The following is a 27,561-nucleotide window of genomic DNA, read 5'->3' on the forward strand; positions in this document are numbered from 1 at the left end:
GGCTTGTGGGAATTACAGGATTTTTTTTCCCCCCTGTTATTGCTAGTTGAAGTCAAAACCTAATTTGTCTGTGTGTGTGTGTCCTCAGACATCTCTGGGAGTCCTGTCAGTGTGGATGTGGGGATGTGCAGGTCGCACTGTGGGGCAACATCCAGACCATCACATGAACCAGTGAAGCAGCAGGAATACTCCAAACACGCCTCAATGCTGGAATTTCTCAAGAGCAAAAAAGTGAGTGATGGTTCCCAACACCGCCACTAGGGCGCGCTGTGACGTTGTGATTATAAATGAACTGACATAAATTAAGTCAGTGTGAAAACTTTTTAGCACATTATTTTTGAATCAATATCAGTGGTAGTGTAATTTTGCACATATACTAAAATATAAAAGCCTGACACTAATATTGTTTGCATAGTAATTCATCCTATTAGTGCATTTTGGAAATTGCTTATTATAGCCTATTCACCATTGAAAGGCACAGAAACAAGTTTTAACATGTCTGACTTGCCTCTCAAAAGATGAGGACTCGAGGAGCTGCAGCTCCAGAGAGCCCGGAGCCGCTGAACCAGCTGCCGTCCTGCGGCATGAACCAGGTGTGCGAGCCGACCGGGATGCGCGTGGACCGGCTGCTGCTGCTGGACGGACCCCGCGAGGTGGAGGTGATCGAGGAGTGCCACTGCGAGATCAAGCTGACCCAGTGCATCCGCGTCCCCGCGCTGAGGACGTACTACTCCGAGACGCCGTACGAGACCGTCATCGACGTGGGAGGATGCTCCCGGTCCAAGGGCTCTCCAGGTGTGTGTGTGTGTGTGTGTGTGTGTGTGTGTGTGTGTGTGTGTGTGTGTGTGTGTGTGTGTGTGTGTGTGTGTGTGTGTGTGTGTGTGTGCGTGTGGAGGATTTACCTGCTTAAAACAACAACAAACAAAAGCAGGAAGAGGTTCAACAAACAGAAACAGAAGATTTTGCCATGTTGTCATGTAAGACACCAAATGATGTAACACGTGGCATAATAGAGGCCAAGTGACTCAATATGGCTACATTCAATTGAAAAAGAAGATTATACTGTATAGGCCAAGTTTAACTTACTTTTGGTGTAGGCTCATCTCATTAAAACCAGCATTAAAAAAATCAGTATGCAATCAATGCCACAATAAAAATGTCTTTAATTGCATTATTTTTTAGATTTAAGTGGGATATTTTACTACATACAGTAGCTATCTAGGGTATAGAAATATACAATGCAGTCTACGGTCTAATGAGGCCATACTAAAAAAAGTTGAAGCTCTTATGATTTCGAAAAATTTGCTAAATCTACAGATATAATTGGTGGGTATATAAGATAAAACAAAACAAAACTTATCGAACTTTTAAAAGCAAGAGAAAAAAAAGGCAAGCTGTAATTTGTTGTCTTGTGTATTGACAGACCTGTCAGTTACTTGGGAATGACCAAAGATCTGAGAACATGTTTCACCATAATTTGATGTTTAGACTTGGATCATAGATGATAGTTGAGCTGTTTCTCCTGCACATATAAATCTAATGTTTCCTTTACTCATCATTTGCAGAGGGATTCTCCTGTGTCCCCACCAAGTTTGACTCGGCCTTGGTGGAAACCCCAAACAAAATGGACCTGATCCAGACGGTTGCAGCCTGTGAGCTGAAGGAAAGCTGCTACAGGGTCCCATATGTGGAGTATTACTACGAAACAGTCCACCACGCAGGTGGGATCAAAGAAGAGAGGCTCAAAGTAAGTGTAAACTCAGTAAACAAGCAGTGAAACACAGACTCCTCTATCGATGTTCACTAGACAGTGATTCATTTGTGATGCCACTTTCACACTCTCTTTTGTAATCAAGTTGAGAGGAAACGGGGGCCTAGCTTGGTGCCAGACAGTAATGAAGTATCTTTATTCATCAGACATGTGTGGAAGACAGCACTTAATCAAGGACTGGCCAGTGGCTGGCACCGCACACCCTGGTGTGAAGGACTTCAGGATGTTGTGTATGCTTATTCATGCACAACCTGCAACAATACACATGGCAGACTGATGGGCCTTATTTGAATTTAAACAGAGCAGGGATTTCTGCCATTTCACCTCCCAATGTGCACAGAAAAGGAAAATAGGCTGCATAGACTCCATAAACTCCTTCAGCAGTTGTAGTTTACAGTAAAGAACAACTTTATTGTGAAACCAGTGCATTCCCTCATAAAACACAAAAGCTTTATTCTCATCACATTACATGGAGTCCAAGCTTTGCATAGGTTGCACTAGACCATTCAGTTTTTTCTTGATTTCATCCCTTTATAGGGCACTCACTATTGGAGGATATTAGAAGAGTTATTTCATTTATTTATTTGATTTTACTTCAAATCAAGGTCAGTTATTTTACCATTTATGGTGGTTCACTGGTAGAATTAAAGGAACAGTTATTAATACATACAAATATGTGAAAAAACAAATATATATAAAACTGAAGTACTTGGCTTAAACTTAAATAACTTTTTTATTTTATTCATCAAAGATAAGTTGGTGAATGTGGTTACTTGCCCAATAAAGGGTTACCTGTCTACACTACTACGCTCTCATTACCACACAACTAAGTAATTATATGTGATGCTATTTTCATTTCTTAAATGAGAGGCCTGATCAAGACAGTTGAAGTTGAATCCTTAGCCCCAGACTTGGTCATCTGCTGTGTTTCAGCACCAAAGGTGTGAGTGGAGCGCAAACACAAATGGTCCCCGCAGGTGTCGAATCAAAGCAGTTAACATGTTAAACAGCAGCTGGTCCCCGGCTCAAGTGGGTCAATATTTGCGACCAGCTGTGAGCTCATTGCCTTCTCTCTGTGTTGCTAATTTTCCACAGGAAATAGATGTGGGCAGATGTTTGGGAGGCTGCACTACAGGAAACCGATGCCTTCTCAGGTAAGTATGAACCACAGCTGCTGCACCCACACACACACACACACCTCCTCATTACAATTGCCTGTGAGCTCCAACACCCTCTCGGCTCAGTATGTTGGTCTTTTTAGGTTAATTCCTACACTACTGTGTCAAACCTCCAACAGCATAACAGTGTAGAATAACAAAACCCACGGTCTGTATAGAACTTTGGTTAATTAATTTAAATCTAATTAATGCATGTCTAAATTAGATTCATTTTACCAGTAAAATCTCTTCTGCACAGTGATAACACAAATTTATCAGCACTGCTGTCAAAGTCACGATTAATTTCATACAAAGACTCAACAGGAGTCATCAACACTTTCACTGGATGAACACTTAACATGGCACAACCACAAAAGGAGAAACCAGAGTGGTTGTGCGCACATCCAGTCCTATTTTAGGCCAGGTGCCGGATAATCAGAGGATCAGAGAAAAAAGAAAAAAGGAAAGAGAGAATATCCACACACTGGATTAACGCTCCCATATGTTTAATTATGCAAAGACCACTTTTGGTCGAAACATTGCATTTCGAAAACGTTGCATTTATCAATTAAACATATGGGAGCCTTAATCCAGTGTGCGGATATTCTCTCTTTTCTTTTTTCTCACAACCACAAAAGGAGCCCACAAACCTGTTGCTGTAGCCTACTTGTTGCACAGTAACAGTGACTCATGCAATCACAGCACATAAATGGGTTGTTTGACAGACTGAACAAAGTGATTCTAATCTTCATGCATTTTCTATTTTCTGCCACAGGAGTCCAACTGATCCTGCAGTTTGCCACTTATGGGCGGAGAGACAGTCCAGGTCCTGCATCCCTCAAGGCTACGAGAGCCACAGCTTCATCAACCAGCATGGCCAGCTACGCACCGTCCTCTCCATCACTTCCTGTTTTTGCCAGAACTGAACACTGCGCCCCCCACTGGAAAACAACTACCGAGACCTGTGGGGGGGGGCTGGAAGCCTTTTTTTTTTTTTTTACCCTAAAGTATTATTGTATTATATGTAATATATGTAAAAATGATAATTTTGTAAATAAATTTAATACCACATCTTTAATACCATATTGTATGGACTGTCGTTGGACCACTGCAACACATTTTATTTTACATTTTTATCCAAACTGCAAATGAATCATGGGATATGTTGGAAAGACTTCACAGGTTGTCTACATCACCAAGAACTTAGACAACAATAACAGCAAAACAGATAATTTGTGTGGCCAAAGTTTTGTTTTTATACATTAAAGTAATTTCTGTAAAGCTGAATTAAAAAAATATAGGAACTTCTTGTTTAAAAGCAGAAGTCAAGAGTTTGAATCAGTGAAATCTGACCTAATTAGAATAAATATCAGGGTCAAACGGGGAGAACACAACTTTGAAGAAGCAGATGAAAGGCGACCCAACGTTTCAAATGTCTGTTTGAAAAAACACACGTGCAAGTTGTTAATAGCTCCTTATTTTGATATCAAAGTGTGAAACAACACTTTTCTGTGGCAGTTTAGTGTTTCATCTAAGAAGAAGACGTTTTATGGCTTGCATGTAAGGTGCCATGAAAAAGAAAACTTTGATCTCTTAAATGTTTATTACAGTGGGGGGAAACTGTTTTCTCTCTCTCAATTTGTCTTTTGCTCGTGCGTAAATTGTGCGTAAAGATCAAAGGCACCAAATGGCACAGTGCGCACTTTCAGAGTTCCCTTGGAAAGGACAGAGTTTTCTTGGAGAAATAACTGAAAAATAACCACATTCAAACAGTAATACAAGGTTTAGTTTTACACTAAATTATAGTTTAAGTTTGAATATCAAATATAGATGCAGTATAGAATAAACATTTCTGTATCTAGAGTAGTGAAGGGAAAACGATGAAGCCTTGTACTTTGTACGTGAATTAGCAATTAAATCATATGGTTAACTATAATTAGGACGTCTTGTGTCAAAATTTGCTATTTATATGGATAAAATGATCTGGTTGTAAGGGAAAATATATCAAAATTGATGCAAATCTATGGATGTAACAAGGAAGTGGATGGAAGTCACAGAAACCTCTTGAACACGGCATTGAAGGGACAGTGTTGGAATCCTTTAAAAAGAAAAATAAAGCTGCAAAGTTGATGATTATCCAGTCACAACTGGATAAGCAGTTATGTAAATCTCAGGACGTGTAGACAGCAACACCAGCTTCTTTGTCGAAATAATTGGTTTCCACCTAAGACACTGTGCCCATTATTCTAAATTAATGGATTCATTTAGGCGCAGTTAACCTCCCATGGCGAGTGATCTTCCCCAGGAGATCAGCTCCGAGCTTATTCTGTCGATATTCTACATTCATACATTCATCCAACTATAAAGAAACACCTCAGATACAAATATATATATATATAGCCTATATATGTTCAACAGCAATATACTCACTGGTCTTTAAGTACTGAGCTGTTTCAAAGGCCAAATTTAGTTTATTTGAGGCTTTATTGCCAGACGTGGAGACAATGGGCTTGAATGAAATCTACAATCGGGTTCACACCTTGTTAACACCGCCATTAGTCTCCCTTTACATTCGCTGATTGGTGATTTACATTTGCGACCAAATAGCATCTTTATTGCTGTTTGTCAAAGGCTTTGGGGGCACTGAAGAGTGAACGGGGGCTTTTGATATAAAAAGTGGCGTTTCCAGGATCCTGCAGTCACTCCAACTCCAAGTTGCTGGCCGCCGGTCGTGAGGGTCGAGGACACGGAAGCATAAGGAATCTACCCGCCGCTGCAGAGATGTTGGTGTTCCTGGTCAGCTGTGCCACTTTACTGTGCGCGGTCGCTGCGCGGCCTTCGCTCAACTACCTGGAGAATCACTTCGCCGCGGAGAACGAGTCGCAGGAAGTCCGCTCCGCTGCCATCAAGAGGCTTTTGGAGGTTTTTGGGATGGAGGACCCCCCTGAAATCCACGGACACAAGCAGCCACCTCAGTACATGCTTGACCTGTACAACACGGTTGCTGATGTGGATGGAGTGACCAAGGACCCGTACCTTCTGGAGGGGAATACCGTGCGCAGCTTCTTTGACAAATGTAAGATGTGACTTCTGCACGCTTTGCGTTTGCAACCGGCTTTCGTATAGCAGCTATAAGCTAAAGGTGTGTTTTCTTTGGTCTCTAATAGTTTGTTTGTTTTTTCTTGCAGTGCGAAGTGAGCAGGTGGAGTTCAGGTTCAATCTGTCCACGGTTGCAAGAAGCGAGAAGATTCTGACTGCAGAGCTGCATCTGTTCAAGCTGCGACCTCAGGCTGCTCTCACGTTCAACAGGCATCACTTCTGCCAAGTATGTAAACCAAGAGAAACCATCACACCACACTGTCTGCTGAAATCTTAAACACTCTAATGCTCCTCTAGTTCGAACCTTTCTAACATTGTGACACTCTGATCCACTCAGGTCAGTGTTTATCAGCTGCTGGACACCACCAGAGGCAACAACACGCAGGAGAGGAAGCTGCTGTCTTCTCGACTCATCCCAGTCCACTCTACTGGTTGGGAGGTGTTCACCATCACACAAGCAGTGAGTATCTTCCTCTCTTTTATCGTAAAAACTGCATTGACTATACTGGAAGTAAATCCTTACACAGTATGGAGTGAATTCTGTGTTTGTAGCTGACTCATGGTGAACTTGTTTTCCTGATAGGTTCGCTCCTGGATGGTGGATGAAGGCAGCAACCTGGGGCTCCACGTGGTGGTGCGGACTCTGGGAGGAGGCTCCATGGACATGAAGCTGATCCGCTTTGCTTCGGGACGTAACCACCACCAGAGCAAGCAGCCCATGTTGGTCCTCTTCACCGATGATGGCCGGCGCTCTACAACTCTGGAGAGCACTGGTGAGTCTTGACAGTCATTTTAACAGATTATACCCCAAAATCTACACTGCAGGAAATCTTTGTGGCCTAATCCTGATGAGCAGGGGTGTAGAGACGAATTACGATGCCTACGGGGAAAAGGCCCACCAATCTCCTCTCAAAAAAAGGAGAAAAATACTGATCTAGAATAACTTCCAATTCACTTATCTGTTGTAAATCTGTGTCTTGAGTTACAATCTTTATAAAAAATGTTGTTTTATATCCAATTTATAGTTTAATGTTACACCTAATATGCAACAAAAAAGCAGCAATGTCTAATAAATACCTCTCCCTTCCACCACCAGATCCAAACGACACTGCAGCCACTTCCAGCCTGCCCCACGCCCCCATGTCAGGCCCGCCCTCCCGCAGCGCTCGCTCCCTGGACTACAGCGAGGAGGAGGGTGCGTCCATGCCCTGCCAACGCCTGCCTCTCTACGTCGACTTCGAGGAGATCGGCTGGTCGGGCTGGATCGTCTCCCCCAGGGGTTACAACGCTTACCACTGCAAAGGCTCCTGCCCCTTCCCTCTGGGTCAGAACATGAGGCCGACCAACCACGCCACCGTCCAGTCCATCATCAACGCCCTGAAGTTGATCAAAGGCATCGAGACGCCGTGCTGCGTCCCAGATAAACTCTTCTCCATCAACCTGCTGTACTTTGATGACGACGAGAACGTGGTGCTGAAACAGTATAACGACATGGTGGCGGGAAGCTGCGGCTGCCACTGACATCAAGAGGCCACTGGTGGTGGGCTGCACAGCCACTCATTAGGAAACACAAGGTGAACTGGGTTTGGGGAAACAAGACAGTCGGCTGCCCCTCGTGACTCAGTCGAATGAGTAATGTGCAAGAGTCCCACGTTGTAATATATGTAAATATCCATAAATTATAATATATGGCAGTGATGGAAGTGACATCCTGTGAAAGGTGTAAATGTGTATATTTTATGTTTTCTGTTGTGGATGATGATACAGTCAGAATAAATGGTGTAAACAAAACATTTCAGTGTGAATTTATTTGAATAGCTGCTTTCATTCAAAACTTCACAGATTATTACCACAAGATCTTTTTTGATGACTTGGCTGAAGTGTTGTCGATGATGTCAGAAAAACTAAGTATTACTGTCACATTTTGTCCCAACTTGTGTCTCCATAAACTTGCAATAGCGTTAGAAGAATTAAATAAGCTTGTTACAAGGAACTTAAACAGCCGAAATCTGCAACTACACTGATCCATGCACACTTTTAGAGCTTTAAAATAAGATGGCAATTTCTCACAAAATGCTTAACTGCTGATGAAAACTAGCCTTTTGGCTGTTATATGCAACATTTTTGTTTTGTTGTGTAATGGGATTATCCATTTCAAAATATATTGCAGTAGCAATTTTAGACATTTTTTCCCCTGACAAGATCACAGAAAAACTAAGCTATATCCTGCAAAGACACAGAAAAGTGGATAATAATTTAGTATTTAAGACATTTTCCACAACAGTTCTGTATCATACTGAGTTTTTAGGACTATTGTCAAACTTGGCATTGTGTTCATTTACTTAAAATTGATGACATCTTTGATGAAGAAGGCAGCTAAATCACAATAAAAAAAAAAGTTAATATCTCTGTACAAGTGTTTGTCCTTGTACATTACATATGGTGCATGACAAAGGTTTGAGCATTTACTGTGTGTAACTTATTAAAACTTATGATGTGCTGCAGGGAGAACAGAGGGTGAAGTTGTGTCTTGGTTTTGTCTCAGTTAAGACTTTTCTTCTACCAAGATTTCTTCTGCAGGACTCTGCAACTCGTGTCTGGAGAGGTGCTCCACTACACCCACACCGATACAGTCACCCAGCACGTTGGTTGTCGTCCTAAAACGATCCCTGTCACACACACAGGAAGTTCTTAGGTCAGGAATTCAATAGCATAACTTTACCACAATCACGTGTTCAAGAGGCCTAATGTGTTTCAGAATATAGTAATATATAAATGTTGGTAATATCCTATTTAACACAATGTTGGTTGTGCATTTTAATCATATTAACATAAACAGGTTACGTCTCACACAAACAGAAAGACATGTACTTACAACATCCAGTCAACTGCAATAATATATGAAATGCCCTCAGGGGGCAGTCCAACTGATGTCAACACGACCGTCATGGAGACCAAGCCACCCTGTGGGATACCTGTAGCCCCCATCGCTGCTACTGTGGCAGTTATACTGTAATTTCATAAATGAGAACAAGCAAGACTGATCAGTTGTTGATCAATCAATTAATTAGTTTAAAAAATTACATTTTAGGGGTATTTCCTATAGACTGACTGGGGGAGGTGCCTGACTATGGTAAAGAAAACATGAAAATACACCAATTCACTATCAGTGAGTTAATAATGCATTAAACACCGATAAATATAAATATCTTTATGAATAAATGAATATCCTATTAATTATCATCACTTAAATTATTATCACATTTTCTACTTTTGCTGTTATTTGCAGTGCTTTTATACCTGACCTGATTTGATAATACATGGTACAATTTGGTCTTAAATGCATCTTTAAGACATTTTCTTAAAGCAGAAGTGAGTGATCCGGTCGTTTTCGCTAATGCTGCGTTCCAGGCAGGCTTTTGAAATCATAAATTACAGCTTCAAGTCACAACTTACGACTTTGTAGCGTTCCAGGCAACCCACTCGTGTTTTTCCGACCTGTTTTACCGGTGAAAGTCACTATAACGGCCACTCGTAACTTCCGACCCTTGAAATCGTACCAGTACGTCTTTTTGTACAGTCTATGTACCAGATCGAACTGGTACGACTTCACAGGTCGGAAAAAAACGAGTTTCCTTGAACGCACCATAACAGTCCTCGTCCCTACGTCACCACATTCACGGCGTCCCTTGGCTGCACACACAGTCCTGCATGCCGTTCTCTCTAATCATTGGATAAAAACTGTAGGATACGATAAATGTTTTCTCCTCGACTCAGAGCAGAGCAGAGTGACTGACAGACCCGTGATTCAGACCAAACACTCTATGTAAGTGATTGCTGTCGGAAGATATAACTATTTAAGACTTATATTAACACAAATATATCACTTACTTCTGCTTTAAGTAAAAAACATGAAACATATTAAATCATCATGAGACTTGAGTATTACATCTATAGAAGCAGTGCTGGGGACTTGTCCTCACCACTTTGCTTAAGTCTGTGTTGTGCAATTTACAGATATAAAAAAAGGCTCTTGAATTGACAGTTTTGAACATAATGTTAAGAAGTCTATTTAAGTTTGTCAAACTTTGATTTCTAAAGTTACTGCAGTGATAAAACATGTTAGAAGTCTGCATTTGATCATACCTGACAATGATGAGTTGACCAACATCAAGTTCCACATAATAAATCTGGGATATGAATATGGAAGCGACTGCCTCATACAGCGCTGTACCATCCAATGTCACCGTGGCCCCAACGGGCGCCATGAGGCGAGTCACCCGGCTGTCCATTTTGAGAGTCTCCTCCAGACAGCGGATGGTGACTGGTAGAGTCGCAGAACTAAGAAATTAAGAACAAAAAAAGTCAAAACAGACTTCAATGGTTACCATGTCATTGTTCAAACTTGAGCAGCCTCTTCTGTTTGCATCCAACCAACCTGGATGAAGTCCCAAAGGCGGTGGTGAGAGGTTTGAAGAGACCCGCTATAAACTTGAAGGGATTCTTCCGTGTGAAAATCAAATAGATGAGGGGCAGAGTGACAAAGCTGTGGATTGCCAGGCCGGTCATCACAGTGAGAATATACATGCCAAGCTGACGTCCCAGAAGGCTGATGTCTGTCAGCTTCAGGATCCCTCCTGCAACCAAGAAGAGGATTCCTACTGGGGAATACCTGAGAAGAGAGTTGAGATACAGAGAAGGTGATGTAGTGTCAATGAAACTGACTGTAGGGGGCGATAGTAGGTATAATTTAAATCCTGATGCAATTCAGTGAGTGGATGGCTCCAGGCCAGTAGATGCCAAAATTTAAGATTAATTGTTCATGTTCATATTACACTTACCAGATGACTTGGCTGATCAAGTTCATGGTGGCTTTATTAAAGTTGTTGAACACATCCCTCAGAGGTTTTCCTTCATTCCCCATGCGGCCCAGATTGAGGCCAAAGGATATGGAGAAGACCAATAGACCTAAAACATTGACTCCTTCTACAGTGCCTGGCATTGGTACAGTGTCATCTGAAGAGATTCAAGTTACACTGTTACACATCATGACAGCACCCAATAACTATGCATGAATAGGAATAAAAAAGTTAAATATTGTTGAACTCACTTGTTTGAGTCAGATTGGCAATTCCTTGACTTGTGCCATCTGAATAAACTGTTTTATACTGAATAAAAATGACAGAAAAAAATGAGCAATATTGAAACAAAAAAATATATATATAGAAAACATATTCATTGTAGAGCTCACCCTCATAAAACAAGCTGTTATTATGTTTGGAGGATACATGTTTCTGCAAAACAAATAGAAAGAAAAAACACAGATTAGCTCGAACTGTATAAGTGATGCGTGACAATGCTTTTTAATGCGCACCTGATCAGATCCAGAAAGGCATCAACAGTTTCCACAACATCCACCTGGCCACCAGAGGATGCTGAGGTGCGCTTGGGAGATTTCCCTGGTTGGATAAAAACAACTAAGAGGATGCCAGTTAGCACAGCCATGACGGTGGTTATTGTGTAATACAAAACAGCGTAGAGCCCCATTTTCTTACAAGCCTTCCTGTCCACAGACGACGTGCCTGAAATGAAAATAAGTCATAACATATCGATGCAACACTTTGGTCAATGTAGATAATGTTCTGTCTGTTCTTAACTGCATGTGTCTGATTGATGTTTTTGAAGATAGTGGATCTAAAAAGTGAATAGAAGGAAAATATCTTCCCATGCAAAACAGTGTCAGATGTTGCACAGCACAGCATGAATAGTTTTGATATTTAAAATGATAAACTATAAAAATGCATGTTTGACCACAACCCAGTTCTTCATTTATTGGCCAATGTGTTTAGTTTTAGTTAGAGGTGGTGTATCTGGTTTGTGATATTGGAAATTTCTCTTGTGTCAAAAAAATGCTGTCTGAACATTTTAGTTTGACCTGAGTGGGGGTGAGTGGGATGTAGAAGATGAAGTCTGTATATACAGTGTATTCAGGGAAGTGAAAACTGCAAACCAGTAATACTACACAGTATAATTGAGTCTATATAGGAGGCTCCAATATGTTTTAGATCTGGGCACAGTCAAGCATAATCACTGTGAGCACTCGTGTTTGTGTACTTTGTGTCACTTTAGGGTTTATGATACTGTCCCAGTGCTTTAAATGTAATATCTGGGAACCTGCTTCTATGGTAGTTTTGTAGTGAAGTTAGAAAACTAACCTGTGATCAGACTGGAGATGATGAGAGGAAGCACCAACATCTGCAGCATCCTCATCATCAGCTCTCCTGGAAAGGTGAAGTAACTGATTTGCCTCGCCGTCATGTTAAAGGACCGCAGCGTAAAACCCAGTATGAGACCTGAGAAGAATTACAACACAGGTGAACAAGTCAAAAAAAGAAAGAAAGTGATGCATTAACTGACGTATGGAAAAACAATTTACTATTAACTGATGCTTCAGATCAGGCTCTGATGGATAATTGATCGACTAATGCATAACGTAATTTGGTTTCAATTGTAAGATTTGACCCAGAGTTTGGAGAGGGAGGCATACATTTATTTTTAGAAAACATGGGGTGACCTAATGTGTTTTTGTCATTGTGTTAATTATAGGACAACATTTTCATTCCGGACAAAGCGCAGTGCTTACTGAACAGTTTAAAGTTGCCTCAACAAAGTGGATAACAACTACCTCAGCTTTGAGATACAGTATCATGAAGTAAAATATCATTAGAGTAAACTGAATGATTTTTAACTTTGAATGTGTATTGTGTTGGGAGTAGGGAGTTCCCTGCTAACAGCTTGACACGTCATGATTGAAATTATGAATGGAAAGAACTCTCCATTCATGATACCCCCCTACAACAGAGGTTTGCACAATATTACTGTATAAACTTGTAGTGTAGTTACTCAAAGTCCTTTACTTAATATTTACATGTATTTCTGTCAGATCTTGTCCTACTCCACAGTGAGATTACACCTATGAGTCTTTCACCTCTTTGCAAAGAGAATTCAGTTAAACTTCGACTGACAATAACAAATTGACTTACCGATGATAATAGCAGCCACAGTGAAGAGCATGAAAGCATTTCTGCACAGAAAAGCCTTGACATTACATATACACTTTGACAAACAATCCAAACTTATGGCCCCAGAGGTCCCGGCATGTGTCCCGGCAGCGTGGACGCCTGCACTGCCTCCAGTGCCTAGCTTGAACCGTAGAGGCATCTCTTTGACAGACTGCTGAAAGAAAAACAAGACGGAAAGCAGAGGTTCTTTACATTACATTATAAAACATGCAGGATTTATGACAGGAAAAATAAAAGAACTCCACATATTTTAAATAGAAGATACAACAAGACAATTTTGTAAAAAATAAGACTGGAGGACAAATGATTTAACAAGTGCTTTTCCATCTTAATTTGCTACAAACATCAATAAATGAAACCTTCAAACCTTTTAAAGAGCTGAAAAGTCCCAGATATTTCCCTCTTGCCACCTGAACTAGTCTCTGTGTTAAGTTTGAAATTAATACTCTTTGTTTAACTAAGTGTCTGTCCCTGCCCATCCCACAGGCTATTAATGGTTTTGTCATTAATACCGCACATACACAGTAATAAAGGATGTATTTGTCGTATTCCATACATATTTGACTCGGCAACTGCAACATGAAGCAAAGGATATTGGGTGCATGCCAAATGAGAAAAACACACACACACTTGTTCTCATTTGGCAAAGCAGAAATATTTCAGGAAGTGTTTCAAGTCACATCCTAGTTGGAAAATTAATTCAGGGTATATAAACCCCTGAGGCAGGAAGCAAGCAAACAGAGAGGGAGCAGAGCAGGTGGAGGTGGCAGGAAGAGGAGGCTCTTGTAAAATAGCAGCGGAGCACGCACCTTAGAAAAAGACTGAATATATTATAAATACAAACGTCTCAGCTCAGTCAGATGAAACGTGTGACACAGAGCAGTGTTTCCCAACTTTAAAATAATGTCTTGCTTGATTTGTGAAGACATGTGTTTTCTACTACTGACTGAAACTCTCTGCACAATTCACTGCCAAACCAAACTCATTTAACTTTCATACTAATATTTTAAAATTTAGTGAGGCGTTATGAATTATGAATTATGAATCATTAGCTTCAACATTTAGCAGCAAAAAAAACTTTCTTTGTGTTACTAAAACCACTGATTATACAGCCTAAGGTATTTTCCGACTTTTTTTTGTACAAGATAAAGGTGTGTGTGTGTGTGCTGCTGGGCATCTGCTATTATTAATTATAATAGAGGGATAAAGGGTAATTTAGTGCCTTAAGTCCTAGTTCCTGTGCAAAGTGAATACATTTTCTAATTCTGTTTTATGTGAGATTATGTTTTTGTTATGTGTATATACTGTATCTAATTACTTGATTTCTCTGCTATAAAATGCACCTTTTCTCCGATCAAAAACACTATTTGTTCACGACAAAACCCCGGTCTGTAAAGAGTGTAACCTGAGCGCAGACTGAGGCGTTGGCCATGGAGTGGCACTAAAGGGGGTTGATACCACTTGGCATGATGCTGGAAGACAGCCCTTGCTCATTGTCAGAGGGGCTGCTATTCACAATGGAGAAAACGATGAAATGCTGCCATTATAAAGGGGACCAAAGGGCCCTGTGGCAGCCCGACACCTGATCTCCTCTTTGGCTCTGGCTTCCTTTTGTCCCAGTATTTCATATCTGACATATCCACACACACACACCCTAAAGTAGTTGATGCTGGAGCAGCGATGGACCTGAGGCTCGGCGTCTGCGTGCTCAGACATGGGGAATAAACAGACCATCTTCACAGCACGGCAGCTAGATGCCTATCAGGTGGGTGTCAGTCCTTTTTTTTATTATGTCTGAACCAGACTTTTATCCTTACTCCAATACCAAAGGGCATCTGTAAACAAGGTTGAATACACAAAAGACAAGACCTTGACTTGTTTGTTTATAAACCACAAGGACATCCATGTCAGTGTGCTGCATCCTTCAGGGTGATGATTGATGAACCAGGTCAAAGCTGAATTTCCTGATGGCGCTTGATTTCATATTTTGGTTCATTTTGTTTGTTGTTCAGTTGTTTATGATGTAATCTGTTTGCATACCATAGCAGTGGAACGTAAATAATGAATATTTACTCTCTTTCTTTCATCCACTGTAGCACTGAATTGAAGTATGATATGATTTAATATATTAATATTCTTATCAACTCCACAACATTTCAGCATGTGGAACAGCGCTTTTTACTAATTTATTTCACTCTTATAGAAGATTATTTTATGATTGGCTCAGAGATCATGATGCACTAATGCAATGAAAATAATGAACCAATAATGCATAATGTCAAAGTCCTTATAGGCAATACAATATAGAACATCTCTGATACTGTCCACTATTATTTTTTGAAGCTTTACGTACATTTTGTTTGTTCAACTTTCTGTGCTGACCTAGTTTTAGTTTATCGAGCTAGGTGCTGGAGTATTTCTAAAGTGCTTCTTCCTCACAGATGATTTAGCACCACACTACACAAGAACATCTACTTAATGCTCTTTCCACATTCCTGCCATGATCTGTTTGTATTCGCAGGACTGTACATACTTTACAAGAAAAGAAATCCTCAGGTGAGCATGCAACTATTTTGTTTACGCCAAAACAGTTCAACCATATTATCTCTGAGTCACTGCCGGTGTAACACACATGACACAGCTGAATGTTGTTTTTTTTATTTTTCCTCTGTTCTGCACAATAACGCACTGTAACTCTAAACTACTGTATCAAGAGACCTGTCTTACTATGGGACAGGCTGCCACATGGGATGTCAAATTTTATTATTAGAGAACATTTTGACAACTTTTCTATTTGGAAACATACTTGTCATTGTCAATGTCTTCAATGTTTTGAGAACAAAGCGGCTGCAGCTGAACAGTGAGAGCTTTATGGTTTAATTTGTCATTACAAACAAGATATTCAATATTAAAGATATTCAACTACATAATACAGAAGATGTTTTGTAATTTGATATTGAACGTAAATTTTTTAAACCTTTCCCAGACTCTTCTACCGCTATCGGGATTTGGCACCGCAGCTCGTTCCCCTTGACTACACCAACCAGCCAGATGTGAAGCTACCATATGAGCTGATTGGCAGCATGCCAGAGCTGAAGGTAGACCCACTGGCCCGCACACACCCCGCAGACCCTCGCTCCCCCTGTGTTCCCAATCCATAATTAATGGCCAGCTAATCGACAGAATTCTTAGAAAGGTTATTTGTCACCCGACTCCTTTGAACTTGAAGAATACAGGTGGGTCCCTGAGGACACACTTTTTGGAAATGGGTCAATTATATGGCTCTTTACACAAGGACAGGAGAGTAAGCAGGTGTGTTGACATGCAGGTCACTGGTAGGTCCTGAGAAAGGGAGAGTGACAGCGTCATGGTGACATTTTCCCTCTTAGTCATTCACTCCTCTAAACTGTAAATAAGACTTTACATTTGATAGAGGCTAAAATAAAACACACCATTTTGTAATAATGAGTTACACACATGCACACAAAGGAAAAGGAAGCACCAGTGTCTGTGTGTATGAATGAACTGCTGCACTGAAATGCTGTCAGACTGAAACTCAAGTCGTGGTGTTCCCTCTGTGCAGGACAACCCATTTCGTCAGAGGATCGCTGAGGTTTTCTCTGAGGACGGAGAGGGAAACATGACACTGGACGACTTCTTGGACATGTTTTCAGTCCTGAGTGAGATGGCTCCACGTGACCTCAAGGCCTACTACGCTTTTAAAATTTATGGTAAAGATATAGTTGCATTTTTTCTTCTGATACTGCTACAGTGAATTGCAATATGTGGAAAGATGATGCAGCTGTAACACTTCCCTTTGCCACAAACAGCTTGTATTGTATGATAATGCACTGTTATGACACTGCAAAAAAGACATTTAAATACAAGAAAAGAAGTCAAAATAGTGAACTGTCAGCACTAAATACAGATTCAGAGGAGATATTACCTTCTATTTAACTATAGCCTATAGGGTCAAAACAAATAATTCCTGTAAAGGGGTCAATTCAAAGTCATGTTTATAAGTAAAAGGCATTAGGTTAGGGGGGGTTATGAAGTATCAAGGTGTTAAACATAGTGTTTAAAAAAGGAAAACCCCTCATAAAAACCAAACAAGCTCGATGTTTGTGCAACAAAAACATTCAATCACTGGTTCAAACTTTAACTGTGAACCACTAAATATGAAACATGTGAATCATGTATTTTAATATGAAGCAGCCACATGTTAACACAAAGCATGCACAGTGAAGGGTTATGGACCTGTAAGCATGACGGATGGTGCATGGACTCTTATAAATGATTAACCAGCCCATTATGGAGGCAACAAGCTCGTCAAAGCCGAGTTTGAGCTCAGTACTAATATAACTCCCCCCCATCCCCCACCCTAATTAAGTAACGATGACAGAAGTCTCATACACAACATCACCCTGGTCATGGATCAAGGAAATTTTTCATTTATTATTCAGACCCCGTGGAGGAGAAACATCAAAGAAGGCGACACACTGTAAAAACAGGTGTGATGAAGCATTAACTCGGACACCTGAAATGACCTCTAATATAATACAATTTAAACTCCTGGGATTTTTATGATATAAAGTGAGTTTTTATCCATGAAAGGTGCTTTAAATAAACTTTACTTACCCACTACGACATATTGGGAACAAGTGAGCACAAAAAATCAATTTGAGAAGCAAAGCAAGATAATTTTAGTCTTTTTTCACCCTGAATTATAATTATCAATCAGTTAATTGGTTTAACTGATTATCATAATAATTTCTCATTATGTCATGCACTCTCCCACTCTCTCTTTCTGCCAGACTTCAACAATGACGACTTCATCTGTAAGTCAGATCTGGAGAAGACGCTGAACAAACTGACCCGCAATGAGCTGACGGAGGACGAGGTGAGGATGGTGTGTGAGAAGGTGATGGACGAGGCCGACCTGGACAACGATGGACGTCTGTCTCTGGAGGACTTCCAGCACATGATCGTCCGAGCACCGGACTTCCTCAGGTATTAAGCCAATGATGAGCCTGTGGTATATCACAGGTTATAATGAAGAGAAAACCACCCACATATATACATGATGTAAATAATTGGTTACATAATTTACATTTAGCTACTTTATCAGAGTTTTTAATTAAGAAATCAAACCGGAACTCTCTCATTTCTGTTCACAGCACCTTCCACATAAGGATCTAAGGAAGCGACACTCATGTACTTTCATTATTTTGAGAAGCTCCAACAGATGGACTGATAATGCTGCAGATTGTCTGGAAAGTATTGAAATCCTGGCCTCTCTATCAATCTTTTTGAAAATCTACTATGGCATCTTGTGAATAATTTTTTCCTTGTTTGTGCTTGTTTTATAAAAAAAAAAGAAATGTATTATTGTATATGTCTTCATATGTGTGTGTAATCAAAAACACACTCACAGACTTTCACATTTGGCATCTCAGGGGCCAAAACTCTTGAGAAACTCTGACCGCTTGGCTTTGCTCGCCTTGAACTAACACAACAAATCCACATCCGATCTTTCTCTTTCTTTAGTGAAGCCACAGAAATAACAGTGTCATGGTGTGACTGCGTGTCTGTCATCAGGTGGAAGCATCGGCCGATCCGTCAAGACAAGGCTCATTAGTTATGACCATCAACAGCAGATTTGTGTTTTGTATCTAAAGGGGTTCAGTTACACCAGACTATAAAAGAAACACATGCCAGAATATTCCAGTGGGTCACTGCAGGCCAACGAGAGGGAGAGGCATTTGCCATGAAAGCAGTCGAGCTCCATTGTGAGAGTGTGGGTTCAACTGACGGTGTCGTTTCCTCTGACAGCCGGCTTATAAAGACGCTGAATTAAAACAAAGAAGCTGTGTTTTATAATCTTATTTTATTAAATCAAAAGTACACATATCTACAAATTGTAGATACATTTTCATATGGGTTTAGAAAGTACAGTACAATTTAAGTAGATCTCTTTTTCAATGTGATATTTACAGTTTTTTTTCACCTTTTTTTTTCTAAAATGTCTTTTTTATTATTCTCCCTGTGTACTTCACAATCAATGGAATGAAAATATGGCTGTAAAAAGGGATGTACAGTATATTATAACATGTGATAGGAAGTCTTAAGAAAAAGATATGATTTAAAAACAAAATCAAAAGAGGGAGGAGTATCATTTCGGGGTGAAAATGATACAGCTCGAGTCCCACAAAAGTCTGCTCCCTACGTTTCTGTTAAAGCTACAGTATCACTCGTGTGAGACGACAGCACTATCTCCTCATTTCAGCATCAACACTCTTCCTACTAAACCTTCCACCATGGTAGATTTCCCTCAGCACTGATGTAGCAATGCAGTTTTCTTCAAACAGAGCATGTCCTATTTTTTGGCTCAGTGAATGAAACAAAATAAAACAACAAAAAAGAAGCAATAACCAAAAAAAAAAAAGCCCATACATTCAACTGTACAGGGCTACGAGTATGTCTGAAAATTACATTACATATAATATGCACAGGTCCAAGATTCACAATGCATAGCTTACCTATGACAGAACTGAGTATAAGCGGTTAAGACAAATGGTCATGGTAGTCATGAGGTCCCAAATTATTAAATCATCAAGAAGGTGCAGGCAAGCGAAGACAGATTCCCCCTCTGTATTGTGCATACAGGAGCTTGATTTTCAGACTAGAGAACAAATGTGGGAAAGGAAACATGAGGAACAGTGGAGACTCAACATCGAAGGTAAATACGAGTCGAGGGTACATGTTTGCATCATCACACAATTATACAGTAGTTCATTGTGGCTCGTGGTCAAATACAAAATACTGGTTCAGATTTCAGTGTCAGCGGTCACCTGTGATGCATACTGTGTCTCTGGTGCCACCTAGTTGTCAAACTAAAAGGGCCACAATGAAACACAAACACACAACTTGATGCACAATAATACTAATGAGCCCACCTATGCTTAGGTCAAGCCAGTTGTCATGTTAGCCAAGAAAATGTCACTTTTTGACTACAGTTTGGCAGGGCAGTAGCATAGAAACAGAAGCTCACAAATTATTTTATAAATATATGTATATATGTATACATATATACATGTATACATATTGTGTGATGTATATATGTATACATATATTACTATAAATTGGTTTAAGTAGGTTCGGGCAATGTTAATCAGTGAACTAATACCAGGAAAGATCACTAGCAGTTAAACAGCAAAGGAGATCAAGTCATTTATAAGAAGGTGCAGTAAGATTCAGGAATGAAGCCGACCATATTACCAAGACTCATTAGGTCAAAACTGTTTTTTTTTGTTTTTTTTCTCTTTTAAAACTAAGTAATTGTATTGCTGTACTGCAAAGCTATCACTTGGCACAGACTACACACAAAACACGATTTACTGGTAAAGTGCAAGGAGAGCTGCTTGGAAAGCAAGAAAGGGGGCAAAGGGGCCTTACAGTGTGATTTTAAATTGCTGATCGAACGGCCAAAGACGTCATTTAGCTTGAGAGTGAGTCAGAGCTGCAACAAAATCTTCACACAACCCAAATGAAAGGCAACACTTTATAATAAAGTTGTTTCGAGCTCAAACGATTAGTTAACTGAGCTGAGACAAAATTCAAAATAATCGATTTGTGGTCTTTGCCATCATTCTTCAAGCAAAAATACCAAACATTTGCTTGATTGCTTTTTTTTTTTGTTCTGTGCAATAATAAAGTAAATGTTTCAGGTGTTTGGACCTTTGGGCTCTAGGAAACTTTTTAAAGGTATTTTGGCTATTATGTAGCCCACAAAATCGACTTTCCACCACCATTATCTTGTTAAATGTGGAGAATTTAGAAGTACTTTGGGTACAGGTTAGAACAGCACCTGGATTTAAGTGTCTGTGTTGCTGAACTGCTTTCAAGCACTTACAAAAAAAAAAAAAAAGCTTGTGCAGAGAGGCTGGAGAGTTGGAGGCAGTGTGTCGCATCAATCGCAAACAAAAAGAGCAAAACTCAAACAGAAATCCTTTCAAAACGTTTCCTCTCTGATCCTTGATCGCGTTATGTTTGATATGGTTGTCAGATGCAGAAAAAGCCTGTGCAGCTCTGTTTCAGTGGAGTTCAAGCCTGTCAGTCTCTGGATGAGATTCATCACATGAAAAGGGAAAAAGCGCTAATAAAAAATAAAGCTAAATATCACATTTGTACTTATTATCCCAAAACCTTGTCAATAATTAAATGATTTCTCATTCTTGGTTGTGCTACCGGCTGTGTGAAATATGAGTGCGTAGAACAAAGAGACTAATATAAGAAGTAAGAGCCTGTTTTTATGTGATAAGGAGCATCTGGACAATGCTCCAGGTCGAGTCCTCCATCAGTCTCTGACTCATGAAGACAACAGATCTCCTAAAAAATAAAAATAAAAAAATCGAAGAGATGCACCACTGGAAGCTTTCAGAAGAGGAAGAGGAGGTGAAGTCCTCCACTTACTGGGAATATAATGGTTGGTGTGGACTGGGAGGACAGGCCATGGTTGGATAGAAAGAGGGATAGGGGGGTAGTGCTAAGAGAAAGCACAAGTCCATTTATGTCCAGCCAGCTGGCAGCCAGTGTCGACGGCCTCCGTCCTCAGAGTAGGCTACAGCGGAAGAAGCTGGTCTTTTTCTGAGGCTCTGAGATCTTGACTCCATGACTGCTCCCCTGTGGCGTGTTGCCCTCCTGCAGCAGAGCAACAAACACACAGGTCAGAGCTGTAAAGTAAAATTGTGTGTTTTTTTCCCCCCACAATGCTACAGTAGGTTGGTTTTCATTTTCAGAGGTTTAAAGTGTTCCAAAAGCTTCATCGTTAAAATATTAAAATTCTGCAAAAAGTTACTCATGACACATCTATTTTTTCACAACATGAAACACTGAACTAATTATCAAAGAATGCATCTTACCAATTTTGTGTCCATTTTTGATTTGATGTCTCTGGCAAGTGTCAAAAATGCCTGTGATCCAAAGAAAATTAACATGTTGTCATATTTGTGACACATCTACTAAGCAATCATAATAACTCAAACAAGAATGGCTACTTACATTTTCAACATTGATGTTGGCCTTTGCACTGGTCTCCATGAACTTGATCCCATACTCTAATGCAAGCTGGAAGAAAATGGAAGAGAAGTTAGAAACATCTGATGTTACACTGGTCTCTTCTATCAAATTTAACCCCAACAAACTTCTCACCTTCTCCCCCCTGTCTTTGGACACCTGCCGCTTGTCATTGATGTCACACTTGTTGCCGAGGACCATCTTCTCAACATCAGACGATGCATGCTTCAATTAAAAATAAATTAAAAAAAAGAGAAATTTGATTTTTAAAAAGCTGCATGGTAGAACATCAACCTGATTGTGGAAGTGATATTTGGATAAGTAAATACCTCCTCTATGTTCCTTATCCAGTTTTTGATATTGTCAAAAGACTTCTCGTTGGTGATGTCGTAGACAAGCATGATGCCCTGGAAGAAACAGGAAATCAAATGTGGTGAGATCCATCCATGACCTTCCTGGATTTACATTACATTTTGTCTATAAAGTCCATAAAGAAGATACCCACCATTGCCCCTCTGTAGTAGGCTGTCGTGATTGTCCGGAAGCGCTCCTGGCCAGCTGTATCCCTGAAAAACACCAGGCATATCATCTCAAAAGATCAAGGTACCAGACAGTTTAAAAACAAAATATTGAATACCTTACCAGCTAAGATACATTAATGTCATTTTTAAATTTGTTTTAAATAACAAAAGAAAAAAGAAATAGAAAAGGGGTGAATCATTTCCTGATGTTTCCATGTTGCTAAGTACATGTGGACAACCTGAGGAGCCTTATAATGACTGAAATGCAATAATAAAGACAAAACACTGCGGCCTTGTCACATGTCGAGCACTTCAGTAGATAAAACTCACCATATCTGTAACTTTATCTTCTTGCCGTCCAGCTCTATCGTCCTGATCTTGAAATCAATGCCTGCAGGGATAAAGACGGATGTCAATCATAACGTTAGCTCTTTAGCCATGGTGTAGCCGTCAAACACTGACTGAAACTGCTATGACACACACACAAAAATACACATACAGTATTAACTTGGGTACAAACTGAGGCGAGATCTCGGGCCTTTTGGTCACTGCAGTTATATAAGCATTAAATAATAACGACGCTCTCACACAGCTTGAATTATTCAACTATAGCGTGCTATGTGGCAGGCTTTCGGTTTGTGTGCCAGGATGTAGACGGTGGCTAACAGCTAACGTTGCTAGCTTGAAGGGAAGCCACCCGGCATATGAAATTATCATGACAGATTCCTCTTTACGTTATCCATAATGCTGCACGAAACACACAGCCAACCGTGTTAACCCATGTCATCTTTTATTAACCGGTTAATAATATTAGTGCCGCCTGATTTAAAACAACAACAACATAGTTTATTAATCTAATGACAAAGAGCAGCTACTTCAAACTGAGCAGAGCTGAGCAGCACTCCAGCAAATAGACGGCGCCCTCTGACATAGCCCGTTGGCGTATTGTAAACAGACAAGAAAGGCTCAGTTCACTTCATCACCACGGAAACGCTCACCTATGGTGGAGATGAACGTCGAGTTGAAGGCGTCCTCTGAAAACCTGAACAGGACACAGGTCTTGCCGACTCCAGAGTCGCCGATTAACAGTAATTTAAACAAATAGTCGTATGTCTTCGCCATACTTGATATTATTGCGGAAATCCCGCCCGGCGAAGCTGCGACGTGAAGTAGCGACGGTTCAGGAAGGACGCCCCCTGCTGGAGCGGCATCACGGGCAATCAGCCACCTGCAGGTCGACGTCTCTCTGTGGCCAGTGGGCGTCACTAACTAACTAACCAACTAAGGTACAAAGCTTCTTACTTTGAATTCATACTCTGTTTATTGTTGAACATTAATAAAATAAATAATAAAAAAGATTAAAAGGAAAAAAAAGCTTCTTACTTTATAGTCCAGGCAAAATAGTATGGAGGTTATTTTCTATCATAAATCAAGAGCATATTATGTTGATTTGAGAGCATTACTTTTTGATTTGACGTTCAGAAAACTCTGCTCTCATATTCAAATTTACTCTGCTCGCGCTCAAACTATGTGCTCGATGTTTAAACCTGTGCTCTCGGATTCAAAGTTGCCCTGCTCGTGCTCAAACTGTGTGCTCGCACTTGGTCACAGCTGCCTGCGCAGAGTGTTTCCTCTTGCGCGGAGGAAAGTCCTGCTCTCGGATCTCTGCTCTGCTCACGGATTTTCTGTCAACTGTCAACCAATAGAAGACCGGCTACTGTTGACCAATCAGATCATCCCTACTTCTATGCTTCTTTGTGGGTGCGTTCACTGTAATTCAAGGAGCGTCACATACGGGCGGGCACTCTTTCTACCGGGTTTATCTATTTCCGCCCCACAGGCTGTTAAATGTGGCGGCTCCCTTTATGTTTTGACAACTTTTGGAATAAAATATCAGTTAATTAATACACGAGCGCCCGTGCTTTTCATTACAATAGGTAGCTATATAAACATAAACTAGCAGTAGTAGCGGATGGGTGCCTTATGTATGTTTTTTTTTTTTATCCACGTTCATCGGTATATATGTTTTATAGTCTAAATGCCAAGAGTCACTTGTAAGTGCTGTGAATGAATGATGATAATAATTTTGGTGCGTGACCCCGGGTGTCACGCACCAAAATTATTATCATCATGGCATATTTTTTTAATTTTCATTTCATCATGTTTTTAATCACGCATGGTAACCCACCATCTCTTGTTAAGCGTTTCAATGAAAAAAAAAAAAATCATAAAAATCAAATAGCATAACATGAGGGTGCCGGCAGGGCCGGGATTCGAACCAGCGGTCCCATGATCAACAAAAAGAGCTACTGTCATCTGCCTTAACTACTGTACCATCACAGCACTTACAAGTGACTCTTGGCATTTAGACTATAAAACATATATACCGATGAACGTGGATAAAAAAAAAAAACATACATAAGGCACCCATCCGCTACTACTGCTAGTTTATGTTTATATAGCTACCTATTGTAATGAAAAGCACGGGCGCTCGTGTATTAATTAACTGATATTTTATTCCAAAAGTTGTCAAAACATAAAGGGAGCCGCCACATTTAACAGCCTGTGGGGCGGAAATAGATAAACCCGGTAGAAAGAGTGCCCGCCCGTATGTGACGCTCCTTGAATTACAGTGAACGCACCCACAAAGAAGCATAGAAGTAGCGATGATCTGATTGGTCAACAGTAGCCGGTCTTCTATTGGTTGACAGTTGACAGAAAATCCGTGAGCAGAGCAGAGATCCGAGAGCAGGACTTTCCTCCGCGCAAGAGGAAACACTCTGCGCAGGCAGCTGTGACCAAGTGCGAGCACACAGTTTGAGCACGAGCAGGGCAAACTTGAATGCGAAAGCAAAGTTTGAGCACGAGCAGGGCAACTTTGAATCCGAGAGCACAGGTTTAAACATCGAGCACATAGTTTGAGCGCGAGCAGAGTAAATTTGAATATGAGAGCAGAGTTTTCTGAACGTCAAATCAAAAAGTAATGCTCTCAAATCAACATAATATGCTCTTGATTTATGATAGAAAATAACCTCCATACAAATGAGCCTTACACTAATCAAATATGCCCAAAATACACCCGAATAGGATTCTTTTTTTTCCTTTACTCCTACCACAATGAAACTTTACACAATGAAAATAGACATTAAAAGTAACATTTTTTGTATTTCAAGTTTCTTGGAAAATGTATTTTAAATATGTAAATGAGCTCAACACTAATTGACTTATGGTCAAGAAGCCATAAAGCCACAAGCAGCAACAGGGACCAAATAACTAACACATTCATGTCCATTCAATAAGTTAACCTATGCACTGAGTGCTGTCACTTGCCACACTTGACTTATGCATACACACGTCACTTGCCACACTTAAAAGACCTATATTGACCTTAAGAATTGATTGCACAGTCTTGTCTCCAGTTGCTTTCTAAATTTTTTTTTTTTTATTAGCGAACAAGCCTTACCTAACGACTTTCCTCCCAGTTTGCAGAGAACATCAGAAGAAAGTCAGAATTCATCAAAGTCGTTTCAACGACTGTGTGTGATGTTACATTAAATATGCTGTTATGTTCAACAACATATGAGCGGGACTAAGAACTAAGTTATTTGGCCCCTGTTTTTGCTGCTTGCGGCTTTATGGCTTCTTGACCATAAGTCAATTAGTGTTGAGCTCATTTACATATTTACATTTTCCAAGAAACTTGAAATACAGAAATGTTACTTTTCATGTATACTTTTATTGTGTGAAGTGTGATTGTGGTAGGAGTAAAGGAAGAAAAGAATCCTATTTGGGTGTATTTTGGGCATATTCCATTAGTGTATTGCTCATTTGCATATTCAAATTCATTTTCCAAGAAACTTGTAATACCAAAAATGTTACATTTCATGGATACTTTCATCATGTAAAGTTTCATTTTGATAGGAGTAAAGGAAAAAAATAGCCCCATTGGGGTGTATTGTTGTCGGCACCATAGACTTTATACAGTAAATAATGATGCAAATTAAACATATTTCCCCAACTAGGATTTCTTAGGACTTTTAGTATGTTGTTCTAGACACCTCATAGAAATGATGTATGGTGAAAAACCTTCTGTGACAATTAGTTCTATTTTTGGGTCCAAAATTAGCACTAAATTAGCAAAAAAAGTCACTTATCATTACCTTGGCTGTATAAATGAACTTTTTGACAGTAGGCTACACAGTAGGCTACATAATATAAAGTTGTTAGGCTACTCTGGAGATTTTTACCTGCAAAAGACATAGGCCTACATGTTTAACAAATAAAATATGATGTACCGGTATTATCATGAATGAACTAGTAGATTAACTTGACAGTAAATGAAGGCTACATGACCAGTGGGCGTCACTAACTTACCAATAAACCATATTCCTCTCATTTGTCCAGGTCATCGTTATCCCCAAAGAAATTTAAATCAAAGGCAACTGCAGGTTATTTGTCTAGGAAGACGTTTCACCTCTCATCCAAGAGGCTTCATCAGTTCATGTAGCCTACGCATCTGACCAGACTGGGACTGGTCCATGACTAACTTACCAACTACCATAACTAACTACAAAACTTCTTATTTTGAATTCATACTCAGCTGATAAGTGACATAAAAGTAAGAAGCTTTTTTTCCCCCTTTTAATCTTTTATTTTATTTTATGAATGTTCAGCAATAAACAAATTGTTAAAGTCGTTATCATGGAAGCATAAAAACAAACAAATAGCCTACAATATGTTTGTAGCCTACTGTATAAATGAACTTTTTGACAGTACACACTAGGCTACATAATATAAAGTTGTAACTCTGGAGATTTTTCCCTGCAAAAAACATGTTAAACAAATGAAATATGATG

At 40.0% G+C, this 27,561-nt stretch overlaps 4 protein-coding genes across 5 annotated transcripts; 2 read left to right on the forward strand and 2 right to left on the reverse strand.

The window, feature by feature from the left end:
• Positions 1-5,709: 5,709 nt before the first annotated feature.
• On the forward strand, positions 5,710-7,548 carry admp (anti-dorsalizing morphogenic protein; the record flags this gene model as incomplete). Its single annotated transcript, XM_083991283.1, has 5 exons — positions 5,710-6,004; positions 6,117-6,253; positions 6,365-6,487; positions 6,611-6,800; positions 7,124-7,548. The coding sequence occupies 5 exons, from the start codon at positions 5,710-5,712 to the stop codon at positions 7,546-7,548; spliced, it is 1,170 nt and encodes a 389-aa protein (XP_083847409.1).
• A 1,024-nt stretch (positions 7,549-8,572) lies between these two features.
• Positions 8,573-14,825, reverse strand: LOC311000545 (excitatory amino acid transporter 1-like; the record flags this gene model as incomplete). Its single annotated transcript, XM_083991284.1, has 8 exons — positions 8,573-8,696; positions 8,903-9,037; positions 10,174-10,368; positions 10,466-10,699; positions 10,869-11,043; positions 12,243-12,380; positions 13,071-13,263; positions 14,763-14,825. 8 exons carry the CDS (start codon positions 14,823-14,825, stop codon positions 8,573-8,575), a joined length of 1,257 nt encoding a protein of 418 aa, XP_083847410.1.
• cib3 (calcium and integrin binding family member 3) lies at positions 14,824-18,308 on the forward strand (the record flags this gene model as incomplete). Of its 2 annotated transcripts, XM_083991851.1 has the most annotated exons (6): positions 14,824-14,874; positions 15,631-15,665; positions 16,096-16,207; positions 16,693-16,840; positions 17,924-18,119; positions 18,287-18,308. In XM_083991851.1, 6 exons carry the CDS (start codon positions 14,824-14,826, stop codon positions 18,306-18,308), a joined length of 564 nt encoding a protein of 187 aa, XP_083847977.1. The 2 variants fall into 2 exon arrangements, with proteins under 2 accessions (XP_083847977.1, XP_083847978.1); XM_083991852.1 differs by lacking the exons at positions 15,631-15,665; positions 16,096-16,207.
• Positions 18,309-18,977: 669 nt separating this feature from the next.
• LOC311000932 (ras-related protein Rab-8A-like) lies at positions 18,978-23,856 on the reverse strand. Its single transcript, XM_083991850.1, has 8 exons — positions 23,704-23,856; positions 23,036-23,096; positions 22,690-22,750; positions 22,514-22,591; positions 22,320-22,409; positions 22,170-22,235; positions 22,031-22,081; positions 18,978-21,809 (listed from the first exon to the last, which is right to left on the reverse strand). Exons 1-8 carry the CDS (start codon positions 23,825-23,827, stop codon positions 21,720-21,722), a joined length of 621 nt encoding a protein of 206 aa, XP_083847976.1. The 5' UTR covers positions 23,828-23,856; the 3' UTR covers positions 18,978-21,719.
• Positions 23,857-27,561: the final 3,705 nt, after the last annotated feature.

Source organism: Trachurus trachurus, assembly GCF_905171665.1.
Source record: "Trachurus trachurus genome assembly, chromosome: 17".
Lineage (NCBI taxonomy): Eukaryota > Metazoa > Chordata > Actinopteri > Carangiformes > Carangidae > Trachurus > Trachurus trachurus.